General features: G+C 37.4%; 1 protein-coding gene across 4 annotated transcripts in view; it reads right to left on the reverse strand.

Annotated features, from left to right (window-relative positions):
• Positions 1-26,603, reverse strand: part of TRMT11 (tRNA methyltransferase 11 homolog) — a 64,550-nt gene that overhangs the window by 15,404 nt on the left and 22,543 nt on the right. For 3 of the 4 annotated variants that reach the window (XM_040238985.1, XM_040238984.1, XM_040238986.1), the window contains 5 exons: positions 22,407-22,487; positions 19,591-19,755; positions 16,148-16,220; positions 15,878-16,009; positions 7,730-7,850 (listed from right to left, as the gene is read on the reverse strand). In XM_040238985.1, the coding sequence (XP_040094919.1) occupies positions 7,730-7,850; positions 15,878-16,009; positions 16,148-16,220; positions 19,591-19,755; positions 22,407-22,487 (572 nt within the window). Of the gene's footprint in view, positions 1-7,729; positions 7,851-15,877; positions 16,010-16,147; positions 16,221-19,590; positions 19,756-22,406; positions 22,488-24,037; positions 24,151-26,603 lie in introns of all 4 variants that reach the window. The other variant, XR_005720862.1, reaches the window with a different exon arrangement.

Genomic DNA, 26,603 nt, shown 5'->3' on the forward strand with positions numbered 1-26,603 from the left:
GAATTTTCCAGGCAGGAGTACTGGAGTGGGTTGCCATTTCCTGCCCTGAAATAGGGCATATGATGGCCTATTTAGTGCAATGGCAATTTAAGATAATTGTCTTATATTTAACCAAGTACTTTTATAGCATATAAGAGTTGTATGAATGTTTAAAAAAAAATTTCAAGGAGATCTTGAAAATGGCTGCCTTGGGTACACATTCGTCTGTCCAAGTACACTGGTATAGAACACCGAGTATTATTTTGGGTAATTTTCACTGAAGACAAACTACTGTACTCATATTCTTCTGGATAACTCTAGAGATCAGCATTTTTCTCCTATGAATTTTATATGAGAAAAATATTTTATACGAGTAACCACTGTGACCACAGCTATATATGGCAGCATTGACTACACGTTGTATCAGCAGGAAAAATAAGTTCTCATACAACAAATCACATTCTACCACGGCCACATGAGGCATGGGAAAAGAAACTTGTAACATGCCACTCAAGAATGTCTGCCTTTTAATCTCGGCACATTCTAAAGGCAGGACTGTGTTTCGGTCAAGAGGCAACATGATGTTGAAAAAAGGATATAGAATTTCAGGTACAAAGGAGGAGTTCTGGTCTCAAAACTGGCTACTTCCTACTTAAGCAGACTGGGCTAGGCCTTGGGCACTTCCTCATCTCTAACCATATGCAACAATAATAAGGTCAAATTGATATGAAACTGCTACAAAAAATAAAGCCTTATAAAAGAGCTATTTGTCATTCATTTAGCTTTCAAATTGTATCAACAGGGAATAATAACAAAAAACTGGCTTTTCTTAGCATGCATTTTCATATTTTAACACAGTCAGCAAGAATTTTCTTCCTTACTACCAATGTTCAGTAAGTCTAAAAACCATAGCCAATAAAGATACAAAATTTTATGAACTATCTATACTCTTTAGATATTTTTTATATATATAACTTATGTTTACATTTTAAAAGCGGGGAGAGGGAGAACACTTCATAACAACATATCAGCTGGGCCAAAAGTTATACTGAAGTTAATCCTAACAAGTGACAAATCAAAAATGAAGAGACACAGTATACAAAAGTGTAAAAACCTAAAATTAATAGTCTTCCACTGCCAAAGTCAACAACACTGAACAAGGTCAAGAATAATTTGTTAGATGTACATGAGAACTGTTTGACAATTTTATGTCATCACTTTCATTATAAAGGACTGGGATCTTGCTGCAATTATATACACTCCTCTCCATACAAACAGAAGGTAGAAATGAAGCAATTAATTAAAAGCCAAACATGACTAATTCAACATGACAAAGTAATTTCAGTTACAATAAACTCCATGCAAATTAAAACTCACTGATTAAATTTGATCTTATAAAGGGAAGGCCATTTCAAAAAATCAGTCGAGCAACAGGATTTCCTTACTTTATAAATTAATTTGAAAGGACAAAAGTAAAATATTAAATATTAAAAATATCTCAGGAGACTGCCTTTGTTTTTAGATAGCAGAAATATTCTCGGAAGCATCGTTAGATCATCCTCTATTTCCTCTTCTGTGTATCAAATTTGCTTGGGGAAATATAAATCTATCAAAAAAATACCAGACTTTCTTAAACAAATTAAACTCAGAGGAAAGCAAGCGTGAAATGGTCCACAATGGGTTTTAATTCTGTCATTAAAACAGAAATGACTGGTTTATCATGTGGCTCCATTAATTCTTAAGCCTTTTCTCTAGACTCTCTCATTCCAACTCTTTAGAATAGCGCTTCAAGCCTTCATAACCATCATATGGTGCACTTTTTACGGAGGCCACAAAGTAACAACTGCTGATGTCATTCACTGTACTTTCTAATATCAAGACTTAAAACTGAAAAATCTATTGGTAATATTAATTTTTCAAACATATTAAAATAAGCATTAAATAAACAATCTTAACTTTATACCTCAACAAACTAGAAAAAGAGGAATAAGCCCAGAGTAGAAGGCAATATAGGTCAGAGCAGAAATAAATGAAATAGAGACTAAAAGGATAATAGAAAAGGTAAATGACACTAAGAGCCGGTTCCTTGAAAAGATAAAAACTGGTAAGCCTTTAGCTGGACTCATTAAAAATAAAAAAGGCTCAAATAAGTAAAATCAGAAGTGAAAGAAGAGACTTTAACTTGACACCACAGGGGAAAAAGCAAGGACAAGAGACCACTGTTAACATTTACATGCCAACAAATTACACAATCTAGAAGAAATGGGATACATTCTTAGAAAGACTTCTGAAGAATTCTAAAAAATTCCTAGAAATGCCTTCTAAGACTGAGTCATGAGAACACACAAAGTCTGAACAGACCAATCACTAACAGGACTGAAGAAGTGACAGTGGCAGTGCTAGTCGCTCAGTCGTGTCTGACTCTGCAACCCCATGAACTGCAGGCCACTGGGCTCCTCGGTCTGCGGAATTCTCCAGGCAGGAATACTGGACTGGGGAGCCACTCCCTGGGCTTCCCTGGTGGCTCAGACAGTAAAGAGTGGGAGACCCGGGTTCGATCACTGGGTTGGGAAGTTCCCCTGGAGGAAGGCATGGCAACCCACTCCAACATTCTTGCCTGGAGAATCCCCATGGACAGAGGAGCCTGGCAGGCTACAGTCCATGGGGTCACAAAGAGTCAGACACAACTGAGCGACTAAGCATAGCACAGCACAGCCATCCCCTTCTCCAGGGGATCTTCCTTACCTAGGGATCAAACCTCAGTCTTCTGTACTGCAGGAGGATTCTTTACCATCTGAGCCAGCAGGGAAATCAATAGAGATTGCATTAGTAATCAAAAGCTTCTCAACATACAAAAGCAGAGGACCAGAGAGCTTCATTTGGTGATTTCTACCAAGCATTCAAACAAGAATTAATACCAACTTTTTCAAACTATTCAAAATATAGAAGATGAGGGAACCATTCCAAACTCATTCTACAAGCCCAGCTATACCCAAAAGCAGACAAGGATACCACAACAAAAGAAATTGCAGGCTATATCCTTGATGAATACACAATTCCTTAACAAAATATTACTGAACCAAACTCAACAATACATTAAAAAAATCATACACCATGATCAAGTGGGACTGATGAGACAGTTCCAGGGGTGCAGCAGGTTAATACTCACAGATCAGTCAACATGACACACCACATTAACAAAAGGAGGATAAAAATCATATGATCATCTCAGCAGATACAGAAAAAGCACCTGACAAAATTCAACATCCATTTATGATAAAAAAAAAACCTGTCAACAAAGCAGGTATACAGGGAATATACCTCAACATAATAAAGGCCACGTATGATAAGCCTATACTCAAGAGTGAACAGCTTAAAGCTTGTCTTCTAAGATCAAGACAAGGATGCCCGCTCTTGACAATTTTATTCAATACAGTATTGAAAGTGCTAACCAAAGCAATTAGGCAAGAACAAGAAATAAAAGGCATTCAAAATGGAAAGGAAAAGGCAAAACTGTCACTATTTGTAGATGATGTGATCATACATATAGAAAACCCTAAAGACTTCCACCAAAAACTGTTAGCGACAATAAACTGTGAAGTTTCTGATGCAGTAAAGCTGCAGAATACAAAAATCAATATACAAAAATAAGTTGTATTTCTATATACTAACAAACCATCAGAAACAGAAAGTAAGACAACAATCCCATTTACAATTACATCAAAAAGAAGAAAATACCTAGGAATAAATTTAACCAGGGAGGTAAAAGATCTGAAAACTATGACACTGATGAAAGAAACTAAAGACAACACAAATAAAGAGAAAGGTATTCTATACTCATTCCATACTGGAAAATTTAATATTGTTATAATGTCCATACTACAGGTTCAGTGCAATCCCTATCAAATTTCTAATGGTACTTTTCAAAGAAATGGAACAATTCTAAAATTTGTATGGAATTGCCAAAAAAAATCAAAACCCCAAAGAGCTGAAAGACAACACATAGGTAATGGATACCTGAAAAGATTTTCAACACAACTAATCAGGGAAATGCAAATCAAAACCACAATCAGATAACATCTCACACCTGTTAGAATAGCCATTCTTCAAAGGAAATAACAAGCGTTGGTGAGGATACAAACGGAAGGGAACCGGTGTGCTTTGCTGGAAGGAAGGTAAATTTGTGCAGCCACTATAGAAAACAGTCTGCTGCTGCTGCTGCTGCTGCGTCACTTCAGTTGTGTCCGACTCTGTGAGACCCCATAGATGGCAGCCCAACAGGCTCCGCCATCCCTGGGATTCTCTAGGCGAGAACGCTGGAGTGGGTTGCCATTTCCTTCTCCAATGCATGAAAGTGAAGAGTGAAAGTGAAGTCGCTGAGTCACGACCGACTCCTAGCGACCCCATGGACTGCAGCCCACCAGGCCCCTCTGTCCATGGGATTCTCCAGACAAGAGGTCTGGAGTGGGTTGCCACTGCCTCCTCCAATGGAAAACAGTATGAAGATCCTGCAAATTACACACAGAACTACCACGTGAACCAGCAATTCCACTTCTGGGAATTTATCTTAAGAAAATGAAAACACTAACCTGAAAAGACATATACAACCCCACATTCAAGGCAGTATTATTTACAACAGCCAGCATATACAAGTAACCTATCACTGATAGATGAATGGATAAAGAAGATGTAATACATATATGCAAAGATGGGCACAATAAAGGACAGAAATGGCATAGACCTAACAGAAACATAAGATATTATTACAAGGTGGCAAGAATACACAGAAGAACAGTACAAAAAAGATCTTCATGACACAGATAATCACATTGGTGTGATCACTCACCTAGAGCCAGACATCCTGGAATGCAAAGTCAAATAGGCCTTAGGAAGCATCACTACAAACAAAGCTAGTGGAGGTGACGGAATTCCAGTTGAGCTATTTCAAATCCTAAAAGATGATGCTGTGAAAGTGCTGCACTCAATATGCCAACAAATTTGGAAAACTCAGCAGTGGCCACAGGACTGGAAAAGGTCAGTTTTCATTCCAATCCCAAAGAAAGGCAATGCCAAAGGATGCTCAAACTACCACACAATTGCACTCATCTCACACTCTGGTAAAGTAATGCTCAAAATTCTCCAAGTTAGGCTTCAGCAGTACGTGAACTGTGAACTTCCAGATGTTCAAGCTGGATTTAGAAAAGGCAGAGGAACCAGAGATCAAATTGCCAACATCTGCTGGATCACTGAAAAAGCAAGAGAGTTCCAGAAAAACATCTATTTCTGCTTTATTGACTATGCCAAAGCCTTTGACTATGTGGATCACAACAAGCTCTGGAAAATTCTGGAAGAGATGAGAATACCAGACCACCTGACCTGCCTCTTGAGAAATCTGTATGCAGGTCAAGAAGCAACAGTTAGAACTGGACATGGAACAGACCAGTTCCAAATAGGAAAAGGAGTATGTCAAGGCTGTATATTGTCACCCTTATTTAACTTATATGCAGAGTACATCATGAGAAACACTGGGCTGGATGAAGCACAAACTGGAATCAACAATGCCGGGAGAAATACCAATAACCTCAGAAATGCAGATGACACCACCCTTATGGCAGAAAGCAAAGAAGAACTAAAGAGCCTCTTGACGAAAGTCACAGAGGAGAGTGAAAAAGTTGGCTTAAAGTTCAACATTCAGAAAACAAACATCATGGCATCTGGTCCCATCACTTCATGGCAAATAGATGGGGAAACAGTGGAAACAGTGACAGACTTTATTTTGGGGGGCTCCAGAATCACTGCAGATGGTGACTGCAGCCATGAAATAAAAAGATGATTGTTCCTTGGAAGAAAAGTTATGACCAACCTAGACAGCATGTTAAAAAGCTGAAATATTACTTTGCCAGCTAAGTTGTCTAGTCTAGTCAAAGCTATGGTTTTCCAGTAGTCACATATAGATGTGAGAGTTGGACTATAAAGAAAGCTGAGCGCCGAAGAATTGATGCTTTTGAACTGTGGTGTTGGAGAAGACTCTTGAGAGTCCCTTGGACTGCAAGGAGATCAAACCAGTCAATCCTAAAGGAAATCAGTCCTGAATATTCATTGGAAGGACTATTGCTGAAGCTGAACTCCAATACTTTGGCCACCTGATGTGAAGAGCTAACTCATTTGAAAAGACCCTGATGCTGGGAGGGATTGGGGGCAGGAGGAGAAGGGGATGACAGAGGATGAGATGGTTGGATGGCATCACTGACTAATGGACCTGGGTTTGGGTGGACTCTGGGAGTTGGTGATAGACAGGGAGGCCTGGCGTGCTGCAGTCCATGGGGTTGCAAGGAGTTGGATTCGACCGAGCGACTGAACTGAACTGATACACATATATATATATGTGCGCTTATACACACAGCTTAGCTTTCAGAAATGCCCTGATACTAAAATCTAATTATTGAGAAAAATGTCATACTGAAGATTCTGAACCTTACTCTGTAATAAAAATGAGTCAACTAAAATTCTTACAGAAAGAAGTGACCTAACAAATGCAGTGTTTTAGGAAGATTTATTTAACATACAGGGCTTCACAGGTGGCGCTGGTGGTAACGAAGCTGCCTGTCAATGCAGGAGATTTAAGAGATGCAGGTTTAATCCCTGGGTTGGGAAGATCCCCCTGGAGGAAGGCATGGCAACCCACTCTAGTATTCTGCCTGGAGAATCTCATGGACAGAAAAGGCCTGGTGGGCTACAGTCCATGGGGTCGGACAGAGTTGAACACAACTGAAGAGTCTTAGGAGGCACACACATTTACTATATAAGAGCTAGAGGTGTGAAAAGTAGGAAAGGTAATTTAGGAGCTTATCAGCATAAACCAGGTATATGGTAACAAGGGCCTATATTAGTGACAGATAGGAAATAGAAATTAAAAGGAAAAAAAAAAGAAATATGTAAACAACATATGCAAATGGCACTGTACAAATATTAGTTTTTATTATTGTGAAAGAATCCATAAGCTGTGAAGTACATGAAAAAAATGAAATGCAGAGGTAAGGATGAGTAAGACAAAATCCTCAGGCAGTAACACTCTGTTCTTTTCTGCCTGCCCTCCAGATCCAAAGCATTCATGGGGCTTACCCAAGTTTTAGTGAATGTGGAAGTGCTTTGGTTGTTAATCAAGATCTGTACAGACCAAGATGAATTCTGCAGATTTAATTAAGCTCCATGAGGAGGCATTATTCATATCAATTCTGATCTTGGTATGAAATAACAGATGTTTTGTTCTTTCTTTTCAACCTAAAAAATGAATTGTGTGTGGGAGAGAAAGAATGAAAGAGAGGTAATGTACGTTGGACCCTAAGAGATGGGTCCTTCTCCTTTATATAAAGTGACATTTTCTCTTCAGTAAAGTCTGCAGTCAAGCAGGTTCTGCTTTTGAAGAAAAAGGGTAACTAGTACATTGCTAATTACACCTTGGTTGTTTAATTAACAGTGCTCTGTTCTATAACTAAGTTAGCTCAAGGATAACAAACATAGCCTGAAAAATAAAGGTCAATCATTCTTTCTATTCTTCAGTTTCTATATTCTATTCCTACCCCACCAAATGCCACAAACCTGTTCAACTTTTGCCTCCTCCTGAATTCATTAAAAACCTAAAAAAATCAAGGACTAACATTAACCAAACTTCATTAGAGGAAATTAGAAAAATCTACGTTTAATTCTTCCAGAATTTATCTAAAAAAAAAAAAACACTTGGATAATTTACCTCAAATTCCTTCACCTTTTCCATTGTTATCAAGCGCCTTGATGTGTGACTGGAAAGCTTCTGCTCGCAGTTGCTGATGAGTTTCAAGCAGGGGTGCCAGGGTACCATCTCCTCGGTGTATCTGAAGAAAGAAAAGCTCACTGTTATGAACACTCACAGGTACATCCCGCACAGGATCATCAAGGGGGTTGATCCAGTGTGGAATGGGATCTCCTCCCCCTACAGGCTGCACCATTTTATTTCACATATGCTAACTGTCCACATAATCCATAAACCATCTGCATTTTTAACAAGCAGCAGTTTAATTTTTTTATCTATATAATGTGAGAGAATACGGATACATTTTAAACCACAAAAATACAAAATGACAATTCGACCCTAAAGGATCCCACAAGAGCACCAAAAGACAAATACAGACCACAACAACTCTCTGATATTCTTGATGGACTGATTCAGCTAGGAATTTTTATAAATTCCCCAAGTATGAAGTCCACTACACTATATATTTTCCCCTTTAAAATGAAATGTCCTTGCAAAACTGTAGTGACATCTTGAGACCTCTAACAACTTTGTTATGTAAAGATAATTGAGACAAACTACCGCTAGAACACTACAGAAAACATCAGTCCTCTGCCATGAAATAAAACCAGAGTCAAGATAAAGAGTGGTGGTACCCGCTGCTGTGCAGCACATGTATTGAACTCGGTGAATGAAGATGATGACACCAAGAAAGCACAGCAGTCCAGCTGTAGGAGTTCAGAACCTGACGTCCGATAGGCTTTTGGCATTAATCTTGGTAGAAGAAGCAGGTAACAAATGTGGGGGAAGTAGTTATGGAGCAGAACTCAGAAGAACAGTGGAAGAGAGGGTTCCCTAGGTATGGGCACCTTTAAGAACACAGGGATTGCCAGTTTTTGTGTTTTTTTCTTCTTTGCAAATCTTCATACCTTTCTAGATACATAGTTTCTGCCAACATTTCTTATATGGGAAATTTTAAAGCTCTGATCCAAGGTGGGAAAGGAGCTGATCAGCACTTCCTGTAAAGGATCACCATCTTGGTCAGCCCATTCTAATACATCAACACTGTCTCCCCCACCCCTCTAACTGATTTATCTAGGTCCCTGTGACCTTCAACAAGCTCTCCCTCACTACCTTGACCACTTGCTCAGAACCTTCACCACCCACTTACCAAACGACATTCATAATGCACCTCACTTCATTATCAGTGGAAGGAATTCTCTTGAAGTCATTCTCTGACTCCTTCCTCAGGGCTTTCCAACAAGTAATGACCATTTTGGACTTCATCTCACCCCACAATTCTCTAATGCTAACTACACAATAAGAAATGTGCTCTTATAACATCAGTTGATGTCAAATTTGGAGACTTCATATAAATCATTTATGATATGAAAGAATACATTCTATATCATAGTTGACAGACTAAAATAATACCAGAAAGAAAATATAGTTCTGACCTTAGGTTTGCAAGCAGCAGGGTTTCTAGATGTCTGAAACTGTCAAATTAGTAATGTATACTTTTTTAAAGAAAAGAATCTTATTTTCCAGCAAAGTGATAAGGGATTATTGTTAAAATGCTACTTAAATGTATACAAACATAAATTCCTCATGCTTATATAATCTGTATAATTATAAAACCCAAGATAAATCTATAAATCAAAGGACAAAACCAATACAATTATTTATGACATGAATAATATTAAACTGATAAAACTAAGCAATTGGCATTTGGCTTAACAGCAGAAAAACATATTTACATGTTCTAGATTATTTTTTGACTTGATCTTTGAGTTTGAGCATGAAAGGACATCATTTAGGTTATCATCAACAAACTTGTTTTTAACTTACTACTCTTGAATGAGCCAATCAATTTAATCATGTACTTCCAAAATATACTAAAAAATTAAAAACAGCATTTAAAATCATCTACTATATATTTATTACTATATTTCATACCAATGGATTGTTTGCAATCTGTTAAGTAGGAGCTATAAATCTGTACTATGCCCAGATTATGATGAGGGAATGGTATCTTAATTCTGTTTTTACTACCATCCCCCTATGATATAAGCAACTATTTAAAAATCTAAATAGTTAATAGTCAGCTAGAATAGATAAATCCACAGAGATAGATAAGTGGTTGGCAGGGAAAACAGCAAGAGAGATTGTTTGCATGAATGAGGTTTCTTTAGGGGGTGATAAAAATGTTGTGGAGTTAGACCTGGAGAATCCCATGGACGGAGGAGCCTGGTAGGCTGTAGTCCATGGGGTCGCAAAAAGTCAGACACAACTGAGTGACTTCACTTTCACTTTTCACTTTCACGCATTGGAGAAGGAAATGGCAACCCACTCCACTGTTCTTGCCTGGAGAATCCCAGGGATGGCGAAGCCTGGTGGGCTGCCGTAGCCTGGTGGGCTGCCATCTATGGGGTCACGCAGAGTCGGACACAACTGAAGCGACTTAGCAGCATGGTTAAATAACCTTGTGGCTATGCTAAAAACTGTGGGGTTGCACACTTAAAAGCTGTGATTTTTCTGAACTTCCTTGGCAGTCCAGTGCTTAAGACTTTGCTTCCCAATGTTAGGGGTGTGGGTTCGATACCTGGTTGGGGGAACTCTGATTCCACATGCCTTGTGGCCAAAAAAGCCAAAATATGAAACAGAAACAATATTATAACAAACTCAATCTTATTTAAAAATAAAATAAAATTGCAATTTTCATGGTATACAAATTAAATTTCAACTTTTTTTAGAAAAAGGGGGAAAAAACCCTGTATTTATACACAGCTTTTCCATCAATCAGTTCTGACAATCATTTATCTTCCTGTGAATCTTCACACCTCAGACTATTTCCAAATGTCATTAGAGTTGCACTTCCCATTTGAGACACAGTGCTGATTGGAGCACTTACTGAAAACAATTTAAAGAATCATTTTTTTCTGTTTCCCAGATGAAAAATGAAAAATATGTTCTGTTCACTGCTCTGAGCCAGCACAAAATTCATTTTATCACAATTAAAATTTACCCCCAAATCCTACTTTGGAGTCCTTTATCAGACTTCTTCACTTTGTCATCATTTTTTCACAAGCTTAGCAGTTGGATTTCTATGAAAGGACATCTTTCACAAAGAAACACAGTTCCTAATCATTTCATATGGATATGTGGAACCTGGGCAAGAAGCTACAGTCACTCAACAGCTTAGGAACTCCTATAACATCAAACACAAAAGTTGAATGTATGCCCTGACCAAATGAATGTTACGCAGATCTTCGGGGTCATTTGCAAATAGTTGAAATCATGAATAAACTCACATATACCAAGAGCCAACAGTAACTTTATATGGTTAAGTTTCTATGAGTAATAAGAGTAAACTACTAGAAAAGCACAGATGCTAGACTGACGCATTCTGCTGAGAAGGGTTGGGAAAGTGTCAGAGGTCGTGACAATTAAGCCTGGCCTTAGATTACCAGAATTTTACAGCTGAGGAAAGAAGAAAGAGTATATCAAGCAAAGGGGACAAAATAAAAAAGGTAAAAGGATACAAAGAGTACAGAGTGTCTTGATGCAGGCTGCAAAGCCAATATACTAAAGCAGGAAGAATCTGGTCTAGAGGAAGCAGAATTTGTTGAGCAGCAGTTTCTTCACCACAATTTAAACTGTTAAACAGTGAAAACATCCTTTTTCAATCATCAGTTTTGATAATTCTTCACAAATAACTAAGCTTTGATGTTTTTATCATGCCTTACAACTTTCAAAATGTCCTGGGTTTAATGAATAATACCTCAACTTGATTATAATGTGTAATTCTTATTTTTAAACTTCAATCATATTAACAGGATTTGGTTGAGTAAATGAATTCTACAGCAGGACTGAAAGCCAACATTACTATATCAAAAATACAAAAGTTTTCCAATTAAGCTGGGCAAAGGCACAGTTTTAAAATGAATTCTTTATTCCCAGTCTAATAAAAAGTTATATCCTCAATACAACATAACCAAACTAAGCAAGAGAGTTCCAGAAAAGCATCTATTTCTGCTTTATTGACTATGCCAAAGCCTTTGACTGTGTGGATCACAAGAAACTGTGGAAAATTCTGAAAGAGATGGGAATACCAGACCACCTGACCTGCCTCTTGAGAAACCTATATGCAGGTCAGGAAGCAAGTTAGAACTCGACATGGAACAACAGACCGGTTCCAAATAGGAAAAGGAGTACGTCAAGGCTGTATATTGTCACCCTGCTTATTTAACTTCTATGCAGAGTACATCATGAGAAACGCCGGGCTGGAAGCACAAGCTGCAATCAAGATTGCCGGGAGAAATATCAATACCCTCAGATATGCAGATGACACCACCTTTATGGCAGAAAGTGAAGAGGAACCAAAAAGCCTCTTGATGAAAGTGAAAGAGGAGAGTGAAAAAGTTGGCCTAAAGCTCAACATTCAGAAAACGAAGATCATGGCATCTGGTCCCATCACTTCATGGCAAACAGATGGGGAAACAGTGGAAACAGTGTCAGACTTTATTTTGGGGGGCTCCAAAATCACTGCAGATGGTGACTGTAGCCATGAAATTAAAAGACGCTTACTCCTTGGAAGGAAAGTTACGACCAACCTAGATAGCATATTCAAAAGCAGAGACATTACTTTGCCAACAAAGGTCCGTCTAGTCAAGGCTATGGTTTTTCCTGTGGTCATGTATGGATGCGAGAGTTGGACTGTGAAGAAAGCTGAGCACCGAAAAATTGATGCTTTTGAACTGTGTGATTGGAGAAGACTCTTGAGAGTCCCTTGGACTGCAAGGAGATCCAACCAGTCCATTCTAAAGGAGATTAGTCCTGGGTGTTCTTTGGAAGGAATGACGTTAAAACTGAAACTTCTAGTACTTTGGCCACCTCATGCAAAGAGTTGACTCATTGGAAAAGACTCTGATGCTGGGAGGGATTGGGGACAGGAGGAGACGGGGACGACCGAGGATGAGATGGCTGGATGGCATCACGGACTCAATGGACGTGAGTTTGACTGAACTCCGGAGTTGGTGATGGACAGGGAGGCCTGGCGTGCTGCGATTCATGGGGTCGAAAAGAGTCGGACACGACTGAGCAGCTGAACTGAACTGAAACTAATTCTACATTGTTTAATTCAAAAGCAAGAACAATATTTCAAACTTTCGCAGATGACTTTAGTTTTAAGTTCATCTAACAGAAACAGTAAAGATTTGGGGTTATGTTTGCTGCAAAGGTGAAAACAGTTCATTCCCTGAAATAAATTCATGACAAATTAAGTTCATTAATAAGATTACTTCGGGTTAAGGGGAGGAGAAGACACACTGGAAGTCTAGTAATGAACATCAGAAGATCTGAAAATAACTCTCAGACAAGTAAGTCAGGGAAGTAAACGCCACAGAAGTCTTCCTATTTGTGTCCTAGCCTGGATGAAATTTGCCCTTTGATAAAACATCTTAAAGCTAAAAAAATAAATAAGTAAATAAAAACCTGCCTCCTTTTTTACTTCTAAAAAATCCCTTTGGTTATATGGACTTGGAAATTTCCCTTTGTCAAAAACTATTAAAACAGAAGTCACTGAAGAAACATCCTAGACATTTTTTTTAAGATCTTCAGAAATAGCAAAATAGTTGAAAGTGCCTCCAATTTGACTTTTCATAACAACAACAAAAGAATTATAAAACATACTCATAACCACATTTAATTTCAATTATAATTAATAGTGGAAAGTAAAAAAAAATGCCAGAAAATAAGAAACACGAAAACTAATGAGGATACTTCAAAAGGACAGAGCAGCTACCTCAAAGGGACTCGCCTATTTCAAATCTAGGACAATCTGAGTAACAAAATCATGACAGAATTAAATTATAACCCAATGAATAATATTGGAATCTCTGACTCCATACCAATATAAATCAACAAATTAATGGGAGGGAAGGGGAAACTAATCCTTACAGAATGCCAGCTTACAAATGCAGAAGGAATGATGGAACAGAAAACTCATCATTATGGTGGTTGTCAACAATAAAACAAGATATTGGTGTATCCTGGGTTTCCGTCCCCTGGAACATACTAACTGAAAAGAAAATGATAAATCACTTTATCAGAGCTGATATTTCTTTATCAGAAATGATAAAGTGTCTCCACTTGACAGAACATGGCCAGATGATTAAGTTTAAGATCTCCAGGAGGGCTGCTTCTGTGTGCCCCGTAACGCAATGCACGAAGAACACAGTACCATTTGTGTGGTATTCCTACCAGAGCCTGGTCACGGAAGACACAGCAGATAGACCTGGTTAAGGGTCAACCTTCAGAATGTAAGCCATGTACTGTACAACTCTTAAGGACACAAAAGATAAGGAAAAGACTGAGGAAGTATTCCAGACTGGAGGAGAATGACATGATGGATCAAGGCAGTACATTTTCCTGGAGAGACTACAATCAGTAAAATCTGAAGGGGTCCAGGATTGGGCAGAAGCACTATCAATGCTGTTTCCAGACTTTGGGGCTTGATGGTGATTTGACAAGAATGCTCTTACTGAGAAATGCAATGAAATATGTAGGTGTGATGGGACATCATATCTGCAACTTCTTAAACAGTTCCGAAAAAGATTAATGACAGTGGGCATAAATGTAATGTGTGAGAAAACAAGGGTAGAGGAGGTGTATCTAAACAGTTGGAAAATTTGGATGAGGGGAGAAATTAGAGCTTTTTGTACTGTATTTGAAACTTTTCTGTAAATTTTTTATTTATTTCAAAATAAGTTTTTAAAAAATTCAGTTCTGAAACTTGAATTAAAACAAAGACACAAGGAAGCTTACTGCTGGAATTTAGCTTGTCTAAGGCAGAAACCACTTCTGCATAGAAATAAGCAAATATGCTATTTTCTGAAAATATTAATAAAGCCTCATCTATCACTTCATATACCAGGTACCTGAGATCTTGGCAGGATGCTGAATTAAGTGAACACAGAACAAGAAATAATGAAACCAATGAACTAGTCAGCTTTAAACTTTAGACGAGTCATTTCATTCCTTAGAATTAACTCCTCACATTTCTAAAATTAAGAAATGATTAATTTCTTAACAGAACATAAGCCCAGTGTTAAACGGTTCACATACAAATGTGCACAGTTTTATTAGCCAATAAACAAAATGCAAGACTAAAGTTAGCGCACGGTAGCTCCCAATGTGACATTTATTAAAAAAACAAAAAAGCATAGCTTCCAACTGCTGGAAGACCATCCACCATTACAAAAACACAAACAAGATAAAACTGTTCTAAAATGCTCTTTGTTAAACTATATACAGTAAATATAGAAATTAAAATAATTTTTAAGAAAGATTTCTATAGCAGATTGAATAGCCAAATTTTGAGCTTGATACTGCTTTTCAACTCTAAAGATTCTATTTTGTTCAACACATCATGTCTTTCATTGTTGATGTATATAGCTCTGTTTAAAATTAATAATTACTGAATAATAAAACCCAAACCACTAATGTTGAACATAATCAGGGCTTTAAATATATGCATAGCTCTTATTTTGGTCTTAGTTTTTTAAGACAATCACAAGAGCAACATATATTAAAGCTAACAATAAACAGATGAACCACTCAGCTAAGTTGTTAAAAATTACCTAGGTTTGTGGCCTGGCAAAAGAGCTGATGAACAGCTGACACATAGACCCTGAACTAACAGTGATAAACAACAGGGCAAACTTTTGCACTTACAGGTCAGACAATAAATATTTTAGCCTTATGGACCACGTGTGCTTCTGACACACATATTCTTTTTCGTTGCCTTCTTCCTTTCTAACAGCCCTTTAAAAAGATAAAAACCAGTCTTAACTGCTTTACCAAAAAAAAAAGGCTAAAGACCGTATCAGGCTCCCAGGTTGTAATTTGCCAACCCCTGATGTAAAATAAAAAGTTTAAAGCGATCAATCAATAAGAGAAAGGGGCCTGTTTTATACAACGTGTTGGTAAATAAAGGCTACTGTACACATGTACACATTAAACACGAAGATACTCACTCTGAATATGATTAGAGACAGAAAAAAAGCATGTTAGATACACAAACACCATAATAAAAATGAAATTAAAAGTAAAATTATTATTATTACATACTCTGGTGTGTATACTGGTAACCAATAGACGAGTCTTCCACCTAATACGAGGGTCTCTGCTGAGAAGTTTAACAGGTCAAAAAACATATCACTCAGATGATAACTCAAGGAAACAGGAACGTGGCTTTCTGGACTAGACAAAACAAAATTTCAGAATCAGTGAAAAACTTAAAAACCAGTGAAAAACTAACACTATTAAACTCAGTTAATTAAAAAGAAGCAATATGCTTCTTCCCAAGGTAGTAATATATCATATTTAATATTCACTTACCATTTTTCTATTCCCTTTGGTATTTCCTTCTGTGAACCTGTTCTTCTTGTAGATTCTCTAATACCATATGGAGCTAGAGAGAAAGCACAGGGAACAAGGACAGTCAAAAGTCACCCCATCACCGCTGCCAAGCAGATGGACACCACGTGCCTCCAGATGTGACATCCTGAGAAGGACACAGCACTTGCGCAATATTCCAGCCGAGAATGCCAACGAGAGCGACATTCTCATTAACACTGGGAGGGCAGGCAGGCACGCGGCTGTGTTCTTCAAAATGTCAATGTCATGAAAGACAGAGGAAGGTTGTGGAAATGCTACAAATTAAAGGAGGCCCTAAAGATATGATTACTAAAAGCAATGCCTGACATTAGACTGGATACTGTACTTCAGGGAAAAACATGCTACAAAGGAGTATTACTGGTCAACTGACAAAACTGGGTAAGAAACTACAGATTGAAGTACTGCACTGACTCACTGAAACTGGTAACTGTACTCTGGCTATCTAGGGCTTCCAGGCTCAGTGGTAGAGAATCTGCCTGCCAATGCAGGAGCACAGGTTTGATCTGTGGGTTGAGAAGGTCCGCTAGAGGAGGAAATGGCAACCTGCGCCAGTATTCTCGCTAGGATAATCCCATGGATAGAGAAGCACGGCGGGCTGCAGCCCATGGCATTGCAAAGGGTTGCACAGGACTGAGCATGCATGCTCTCTGGCTATCTGAGAGCCTACCCCTATTCTTAGGAAATACACACTGGAGTGTAGGAAGGTAAAGGGCCAAGATGGACACAACTTACTCTCAACTGATCAGGAACAAATTACATATTTTTATAAATACATATAGAGTGAGAGCAAGTAATACAGTAGGTTATAAATAGAAATTTATAACCAATTTTATAACCAATTTCCAAAATTTATCATCAATTTCCATGAGTATATTCATAGTGACATTGTAAAGTGAAACTTTACAATGTATCCAACTCTTTGAGACCTCATGGACTGTAGTCCATGGAATTATCCAGGCCAGAATACTAGAGGCGGTAGACTTTCCCTTGTCCAGGGGATCTTCCCAACCCAGGGATCAAACCCACGACTCCTGCATTGTGGGTGGATTCTTTACCAGCTGAGCCATAAGGGAAGCCCAAGAATAATGGACTGAGTAGCCTGTCCCTTCTCCAGTGGATCTTCCCAACCCAGAAATCAAACCGGGGTCTCCTGCACTGCAGGTGCTTCTTTACCAACTGAACTATCATTGTAATGCCTTAATAATTTTCCTTTTGTTATATATGAAACCACCTAAGTTACCAAATGGAGGAGTGCCAGGAGCCAGCGTGAGGAATTCCACCCGTGACAAGGTCATGCGGCAGAGCTCTGATAGCAAGGCTAATCAGACCTCAGGTTTTTCCCCTGGAATTTCCTGAGCATCCACCCCCCAAAAATAAGAATCTGCCTGCTTTTCCACTCTTCTGACATTCTCTGGAAAAAGTCAATTCAGGGCTTTAGTCTTCTGCATTTGAAAGAGTGTTTCAATCCAAAAACCCCTCTGATGGCTTTCTAGCCTGCCTGCAAGACTCCTACAGCTGCGCATATGATTGTTTGAGGCCTCCTGATGGCAGGAGGCACAGGAAGCTTAAAACATCCTAGGCATGTAGGGGCTTCTGAGGAGTCAAAGTCATTAGAATAGGACTGATTAAAGGTTTCATTTGTTGAGCCAATACTTGCTGCCAAATTTTCATATCCTTTATTTTTAGATATAGTTGGTATATAGAAAAACAAGTAGTAGACTTGGTATTAGCAACATTAGATCTTTGAGTTAAGTACTTTCTTTGTTATAACCCATGGCACCTTTGTTCTATAGAGATGTAACTTTAGTGCTTTAAGGAGATGCAGATTAAAGAAAAACACTTCAGGGGAAACGAGATTAACATTCATTAAGAAAGAGAGCCAAAAAAGTGTTAGCAAGCCTCCTGGCCAGAAGATAATGTAAATCACCTGAGACCTTTTGTATACAAAAAGATATACAGAAAGAGTCTGGGCTGCTAATGCTACATAATTTTGTATTACCCATTGATCTCTATGTATAATCAAAAGTATAATAGGCCTTGAAGGACAATAGAAGGAGAGCCAGTCGCTGGACTGGTTTCCCCCATGTCTCCTCTTTACTCTAATTTCAGGCTGAATTCCCATCTGGGGCGTGGAGGCTCACTATGTCTACTTACTTGTGATCAGTAAGAGAGAGCTCAAGGCGGGGCACTCTCCGGTATTCAAATGGGCACCCGTGGCCTAACGTAGACAGTGCAAGCTCCTTGTCTAGAACTTTGTTGGTTTTCCACGTAACCCAAGTTAATCAGCCTCTTCTCTCCACTTAATTTTTCTACTACACTATTTCTTCCTAATCTAATCTTATATTAATAAATAAATAAGTCTTTCCTCGCCAACGCCGTCCCTGCTTCGAATTCCCTGGATTCACCAGGGCTGGACCCCAGCAGAGAAAGAAATGGCAACCCACTCCAGTGTTCTTGCCTGGAGAATCCCAGGGACGGCAGAGCCCAATGGGCTGCTGTCTGTGGGGTCGCGCAGAGTCGGACACACTGAAGCGACTTAGCAGCAGCAGCAGCAGCAAGTTACCAAAGAACTGAAGAGGTCTGAGATGGAAGGGTTGAAGATACAGCTTGCCACTATGTACAGATTTACAGTCAAAGACTACAGAAAAGGCAGATCTATTCTTAGACAGGATGCCTGAAAAGCCCAAGAACTCAGGAGACAAGAGAAAACAAGTTCCTATGCACATTCCTGAAGCTCAGGGGGTTCACAATCCCAGTGGTTCATAGAACTCCAAATTTCTTATAACTCTAGGAAGAAGATGCCAGTTATAATGGGCATAAAAACAACAACAACAAACACAAAAAGTTAGACACAGAAAATCTGAGATACCTGAAACTTTCTTCTTCAAAATCTGATCCCATAATTGCAAATGACATTTTGGCTCTAGTTGGTATGCTAATAACCAACTATAGGTAAACATAAAACAAATATAAAAACAAATTTATGTCTTGAAAATAAGCTGAAGAGAAAAAGGGGGTGACAAGTTAATATACATAGTTTAGAAAAACAAAACCATGTAGTTAAATTGGTGTCCTGCCCTCATGCGTAATTTCTTCCTTCTCACAATGTGAGGAAGTCAGGAGTGGGGGTAATGCTAGTACCAGTTGGCTCTTTTTTGTTGTACTGATACATTTTGTACATTAAATGTAAATGACCTTAGGAACCCAATCCTACTCCTGCTGCTGCTGCTAAGTCGCTTCAGTCGCGACCGTCTCTGTGTGACCCCACAGACGGCAGTCCACCAGGCTCCTCCATCCATGGGATTTTCCAGGCAAGGGTGCTTGAGTGGGCTGCCACTGCCTTCTCCAATCCTACTCCTACTTTTGTATAAAAACATACTTACGATCAGTGATGATTGCATCAAAATATGTGCCCTTCCTCCAGGAAGGTTTAGACGCATCTGAAACCAGGACATCAAGGTAATACTTCTCTAAACCATACTGACGAAGATTTGCCCTAATGTTTTCATCTGGTCCTCTCCATTTCTGGTTTTTCCTACTAGCCTTTCCTAAAGGGAAAGAAAAAGGAAGACAGAACTAACAAACAACATTCTTAACTCTTGCCATTTAGCTAAAAGCAATGTTTAGCTCACCCAAACCTACATTAACTCAAATAGAACCTGCTTTTGTTTATAAAATTTTAACTTTATTTATACAAATGAACAATTATTTTTATTTTAACTTATTATAAAAACATATTCTGAACAGTCAACTGTAGTGCTGTCTAATTATCCTTTCATGTAAAACGGTCTTAAAACACTCATTCAATAATTAATGCATTCAAAGCACACTAATAAAGATACAGGGCTGGTTTGGCAGAAACCAACACAACACTGTAAAGCAATTATCCTTTAATTAAAAATAAATAACAAAAACAGATATACGGCTGAACAGAACCTGGTCCTTTTCCTCTAGCAATGAAGAAATACTGATGAATGAGATAAACGGAGCAGAAACGAAGAGAGCTAACTTTGGAAATGCAGAAGCAGTGACCATGGAGAGAGAAAGTAAAAGGGAGACACGAGATAGGAAAAGTTAAAGGGGCGGCTCAAGGGAAGTTCAAAAGTTTTAGTTTAGGAGACATGAGTAGATGATGACATCGTCAATTAAGATCTGAGAAACCAAGAAGAAAAACAAGCCCAGGAAAAAAGATGAAATTCATGTGTGATACATCAATCTCAATATACCTTGAGGTACCTATGGAAGATTCAGAAAGAGATATTCAGCAGGGAGTTAGAGGCCAGAATATATGTACACACTGGGAGATATCAGTAAATAAACTTAAGCTAAATGTATGAGAATGAATGATATTTTTTACTAATGTGGGAATTATTTATTTGTCCTATAATTTCTCTATTTTTATAAACTCATCTGTAGTATGATCTACTTCACAATAAAAACAAAAGCTAAAAATTAGAAGATGAATGATATGACTCTGCACAGTATGTAATATGATAGTTGGGGCTAACAAAGATGCCTGGAAAAAAGCAACATGTAAACAGACACTGAAGAAAACCACAGGGCCTTCAGGAAACTGAGAAAGAAATAGACAAAGAAATCAAAGTACCACCAGATGAAGTCAATGTCTAGGAAACCAAGGGAGGCATTATGAAGGTCTACACTGCCAAATACTGTAGACCTGTGGCCTGAATATTCAGTAAGCATGAAAGCTAGAAAAAAATAGCTAGAAGCTAGAAAAGACAGTTAAGAGATGAAAAAGAGGAAATAGCAAGTAAATACTAGTCTTTTTAAGAAGCACTTTGGCAAACAGAAGAGGAAAATAAAGTAGTAGCTAGGAGGAGGGCCTCTACAGGGTTGAGAGAAAAAGTTTTGCATTTTTAAAATAGAAGAAATTTGGAAGTATTTGAGAGTATAGTAAGAGATGAGAAGCACAGGAAACAGAGGGCAAATCTAACAGCAACTTGGATAAGCTCTGAGGAAATTCTACCTCAATCAGAATTTCTACCCAAGCAGACTGAGAGGTTAGCACGTAACTTTTACACGTAACTCTAATAAATAAAAATTAAAATGAAGCACACAGGACAATATCCTTAAAGCAACAGACTGTTTCTACTAAAAGCAAACAGAAATAATTCTTCTTAGCACTCTGTCTATGCTAAAATACTGCAAACAAAGACTATCTTTTTCTAGTTAGCCCATTTAGGTGAACTTTATAAAAATGTTATTCATTCTCCTTATAGTACTAAAGTACTAAAGTACTATTCCTTACAGTCAAAGTAGAAAAAAAGGCAGTTCATCAAATACAATATATCAAATTACTTCAAGAAAAGAAAGTCTAATAAATTCTCACCTATATAGTAACTTACACTGGGTGAGAAAAATAAAAAGCATGTTTTACAGGCTGATTCTAGCTACAACGATAAAACAATACCATAAATACAATTTTAAAATCAAAGAAACTTTACATTTTTAACACTTTTCAGCTATAAAAAAAATACTTTTAGATTGATTCAATTTAATGCAATCACACTTCATTAGCATAGCTTCTGGATTTTAAAAGTGTTTTCCAAAACTGCCTCAAAAGCAAGCCGATGCGTATTTCAAGTTACTCTCAGTCTAATGCAGAATCTTTAAAGTTACTGTCACCTTAACTGCTTTGAAGATGTTTTGGTTAATTATGAAATCAAAAACATATATGGTACTCAAGGACTGCAGTAATTAATCAAGTATACACTTAACAAATGACTGCTAAACGAAAGAACGGTGATAATTTTTAAGCAGAAACTATGTTTTACTAAGGTGAATACACTAATTACAAAAGGCTTAGTCCCTCTCCTACTTCTTTCCCAGCCATAAAGTTTTACAACTTTACTGATTGCCTACTTTTTAAAAATCTAAGACCAAAAATAGCTCCGAGAGAAGGGCTTTTTGTTATTCATCTTTGGTTCCCCTGGGAGGTCATTTTGCTCACTGGATAACTTCATGAAAAGCAGATACCCAATGAAAAGTCTTATTGTTGTAAAAATAACTAAAACTGTATTATATATCACAACTCTATATTTTAACATTAAAAACAGATGTATAACGCCATACATAAATATTTAAGTATTTTAAAGGCACATATGGTACAAGAACAAAGACTCATTTGCTCATTTGTTATAGAGGAAAGACTATAACACTGTCTAGAACCACTACTCACCCAAGCCATGAACAGTATTGTAGTCTATATCTGTCCCATATACGTATGCACCAAAATGAGCAGAAGCTATCAGAAGGCCACCTGAAAAAAATCACACAATTGTGATTTGTTAACCAGAAAGTCCCAGACTCTTATTTCTTCCTCTATTTAATCTGATCCAGATTCTTACAGACTACCTGTAGGCAGAGTACCCTGGAATGGCCTTGGTTCTGGCCATACGTAACAGGCTTCAGGATGAAAAAGCAAACTCCTAACCTGTGCTCATCACCCTGGTTAGAAAGCAAGGAATTAATATATGTCCTGGCATTACTACTTAAAAATTCCCAGCACTACTTTGGGAAAATTATCCATTTTTTTGGTGAAAATAAGGTGTTTATAGACATTTTCCTTTTATTTTTGAGAAGTCTATATAAAAGCATCTTGCTCCCTTCTTACAAATAAACACATAAGGCTGCTACACAAAGAGCTGGCAATAAGTAAGTTCTGACAATTGAACTTAATTCTCACTGAAGTCAGAGTTTCAGATAACTTAAAGAGGGCATAATTAATATATAAGAGATTAATTCTTACAAAAATTAAAATATGAGGACAAGTAACAGTTACTCCTATAATCAGTGAGGTAATTATCTCACTTTAAACTGTAAATATCTATAGTAGGACAATTATTGTCTGAATAAAGCTGTTATTGAAAATCAAAAAAAAACTGTAAATACAAATTTCTGAATAACTATTATCAGACATAAACAAAAATAGTTAATACAACAAATCTTTTTACCTAGTGTTATAAACAAAGAAAACACAAATGTCCTAATACAATCTGAGGGGACTAAGTAACTTGGTAGGTATGACCAGTTTAATATGGAAAAGAATCCTAATAGAAATTAAAAATTAATGAAAACCTTAATGAAAAATGAAATATTTTAAAATTGTTTAAGAACAAAAATTCACAAAGTTAATGGCTGTTCTTTTCAGTGAACTTCACTTTTTAAATTACCCAAACTAAAAATGTTCTTAGTGATTGGGTAAATCCTGATAGCTTTACTGCAGAAAGATCTGCCAGTCAATATGAAATCAGAAATATATAGAAACATACACTTAGACGATGCACAAACTTGGATACGGGGATATAACTAGGGCTCTTTCCATTCTATCCTTTTGAAATGTAATCTCTAAAATTAAGATGGGTAGTGCCTCCAGAGGGTCAAAATCTATAAATCTTGTTTTGAGATTTATAGATAGATACAGATCTATAGGTCTAAACAGATATAGATCTATAAATCTATAAATCGTGTTCCTTCCATAGTCATTTAAAACATAGTTTGGTAACATGTACTTAAAAATACTTTGCTCAGTGAAAAATAACTGACTACTTCCTAGTGGAGCCATGAGTAAGAGAGATGGAAGACTAATAGCATAGCAGAAATCAAAACCTAGGTTCCCCCATACGAACTACAAAAAGCATTTGTTTGAGGAGGTAAAGTAAGACCTCCTAATTCTTAGCCTATAAATGGAACAGTCAAAATTTAGGAAAGATACTGTATGTAATGACTTGAAATACTCATTAAAAAAAAATCACTTCATCCAAATTATGAGGCATTACTACAATTCTGCCAATTAAGGCAGATACTCACCTAGAAGAACTAGTTGTCAAGGGGAACAGAAAAGCTTTCCTGTGCTTCCTTAAACAGAACCTTATCCATTTGGTTAGAATGAGCTTTGAGAAGACCCAATTTAGAGTACACTGCTGAAAGGAGATGAATAATCTGTTAGACTACATCTGTTAGTGAACTCTGTACTCTTTCAAGGTTTTCAAGTTTTAAATAAAATCACTATAAATTAGCTTCTCTGGTCACTGGGTAATCATTGTTAATCACCTCATTTTATTTCAATTAAATTGAAGCATTTTTGCATTTAGTTATGTATCTCAGATGGAGTTTTCTTGGAAGCTTTTTGGTGGAACAAGGGGTAATAAAAAAGGAGGGGTGAAGAGTTGAGGGGGCAAATAATGCAATTCACCCAATTTCTCATTATGCTATCAAGTGTAAAAATACCACAGTGTGATCTACACTAGTAAACCAGTGTTTTGATTTCTTATTACATAAACAGTAACCAGTTTAAGGTTCGGGCAATATCTTTGCAGGCAAATGGACACAACAACTGAACTTTATAATGGAGAAACTAATTTATGATTTTCATCTGTAGAGATTTAAGCAGAAAGCTATACAAAATGTGAAAATCAGAACTGGGCTTTAGTTTTGCTGAAAGAAAAGGAGGAAAAATTGTGATACTACTTTACCTATGTTACCCTAAAAGAAGAAAACAAAATACATAGAACTCTAATAAACCAGCAGCTTATGCAAAAGGATACTGCCAGAAAACAGAAATTCTACCAAACTATTGAGACTCAGGAAAATGGGACTACAGAGTGGTGAATAAAATGGGAAGCAGAAAATTATTAGAAAGACCTATAGAGATCCATTATCTCTCTAACTTCCTCTCTTCCTCTTCATAGTCTCTTTTCAGAGCTAGGACGGTGGGTATCTCAACACCTTGCTCTCACATCTATCATTCTGCAAAGATAAAATTTAAAAGTTTTACTCTTTTCCTTACACCTATGGGCCATCTGAAGGTAGAAGAAGCCAAGGAATACACAACCAGTCTCCTGGGTATATTCTCCACTAAAGGAGAAAGAAGAAAGGGAAAAGGAATCTGAGCTATGGCTGCAGAGCTACATCAATGCACCTGCACACACTGGCAGACACTTATGCCAATTATTTTCATTATAAACAAAGAAACAGAAGTTTACAATTTTAACCCTCAATTACATTTCTTGCTGCGAATATCTTGGAAATCAGCCAAAGAAGGAACTAGAAAATGAATTCACGGTCTAATTGTTCATTGTAACAATTCAATATTGGCTATATCTAACATCTTTCACCAAAAAGGATCTCAGTGCTTAACAAAATAATTAAAAAATGATAAACAGTACAGTTCACTGTCCAGCATGCATAACACAACTTCCTAATAAGTTTATATACATGTATTACCTCATTTACCCTCACAAAATGATGAAATTGAGGCCCAAACAAGTTAAGAACTTTGCTCAAAGTCACATAGTAACTGGTAAGAGTAAGGATTTAAAACTCACTCTCTTTGCTGTTATAGTGGTCTATAATCAGACAACCTCCTCTAGGATCAGCAGCAACTGAAGTAAATATTTATTAGGCTACAACTTAGATACACAAAAGTAAAAATTTGTTATTAAACAAATTAGATTAAGTAAGACTACACACTCAGTTAAGAGTTGTATACCATTCACAAGTCTTATATCACATCACAGGTCTGCCTGTGACATTATAGGTATTCAACTGATGCAATCCTCATCACTCCTTTAGTGATGTTCATATTAGAATAGCAGTACTTTCTAATTACTGAGAGCTGATCCAGGATATGTATCTTCTCCCTTGGAAAAATGGAGATGCAAAACTTTAAAAAAAAAAAAAAAAAAACCTTACTACAATGAGAATCAATATATTTGCTAAAACAGAAATGAAAAGTGTGCTTCTGCAGCTTATAATGTCATTCTAGACAAGACAGTAGACTGTCTAAAAGAAAAAGGTATTTAGGTAGGAAAAGATTATATCTCTCCTTTCAACTTCCCAGAAGTTCTCTAACCTACTCTATAACCTTGAGAATGTCACAAGTCATAAGTAGTCTGTGGGTAAAGCATTTAGGAAACTAATATCAATTTTATACCTTTAAAACAGAAAAGGAATTGCAGACACTTAAATTTATAAACAAACAAAAACTAAACAAGAAAAAAAAATAATAATAACCAATAGTGTATGAAAAACTATGACCATGGAGGAAAGCAGAGGGCTGCTTATTTCTCCAATCCTTCAGAAGGTACTACCCATCAAAGAGAGAAAAGGCCCAGGAAAGAGGACAAACTGCTTAAAAACTGTTGCCTGTTCACAATTACTGGCCATTATCAGTTTTAAAGACGGAGCCAGTGGTAAAAAATCTACCTGCCAATGCAGGAGACATGAGTTTGACCCCTGGGTGGGGAAGATTCCCTGGAGAAGGAAATCACAATCCACTCCAGTATTCTTGCCTGGAAAATTCCATGGACAGAGGAGCCTGGTGGGCTACAGTCCATGGGGTTGCAAAGAGGAGGACCAACTGAGCAGCAGTTTT

Source organism: Oryx dammah, unplaced genomic scaffold, assembly GCF_014754425.2.
Source record: "Oryx dammah isolate SB20612 unplaced genomic scaffold, SCBI_Odam_1.1 HiC_scaffold_4, whole genome shotgun sequence".
Classification (NCBI taxonomy): Eukaryota; Metazoa; Chordata; class Mammalia; order Artiodactyla; family Bovidae; genus Oryx; species Oryx dammah.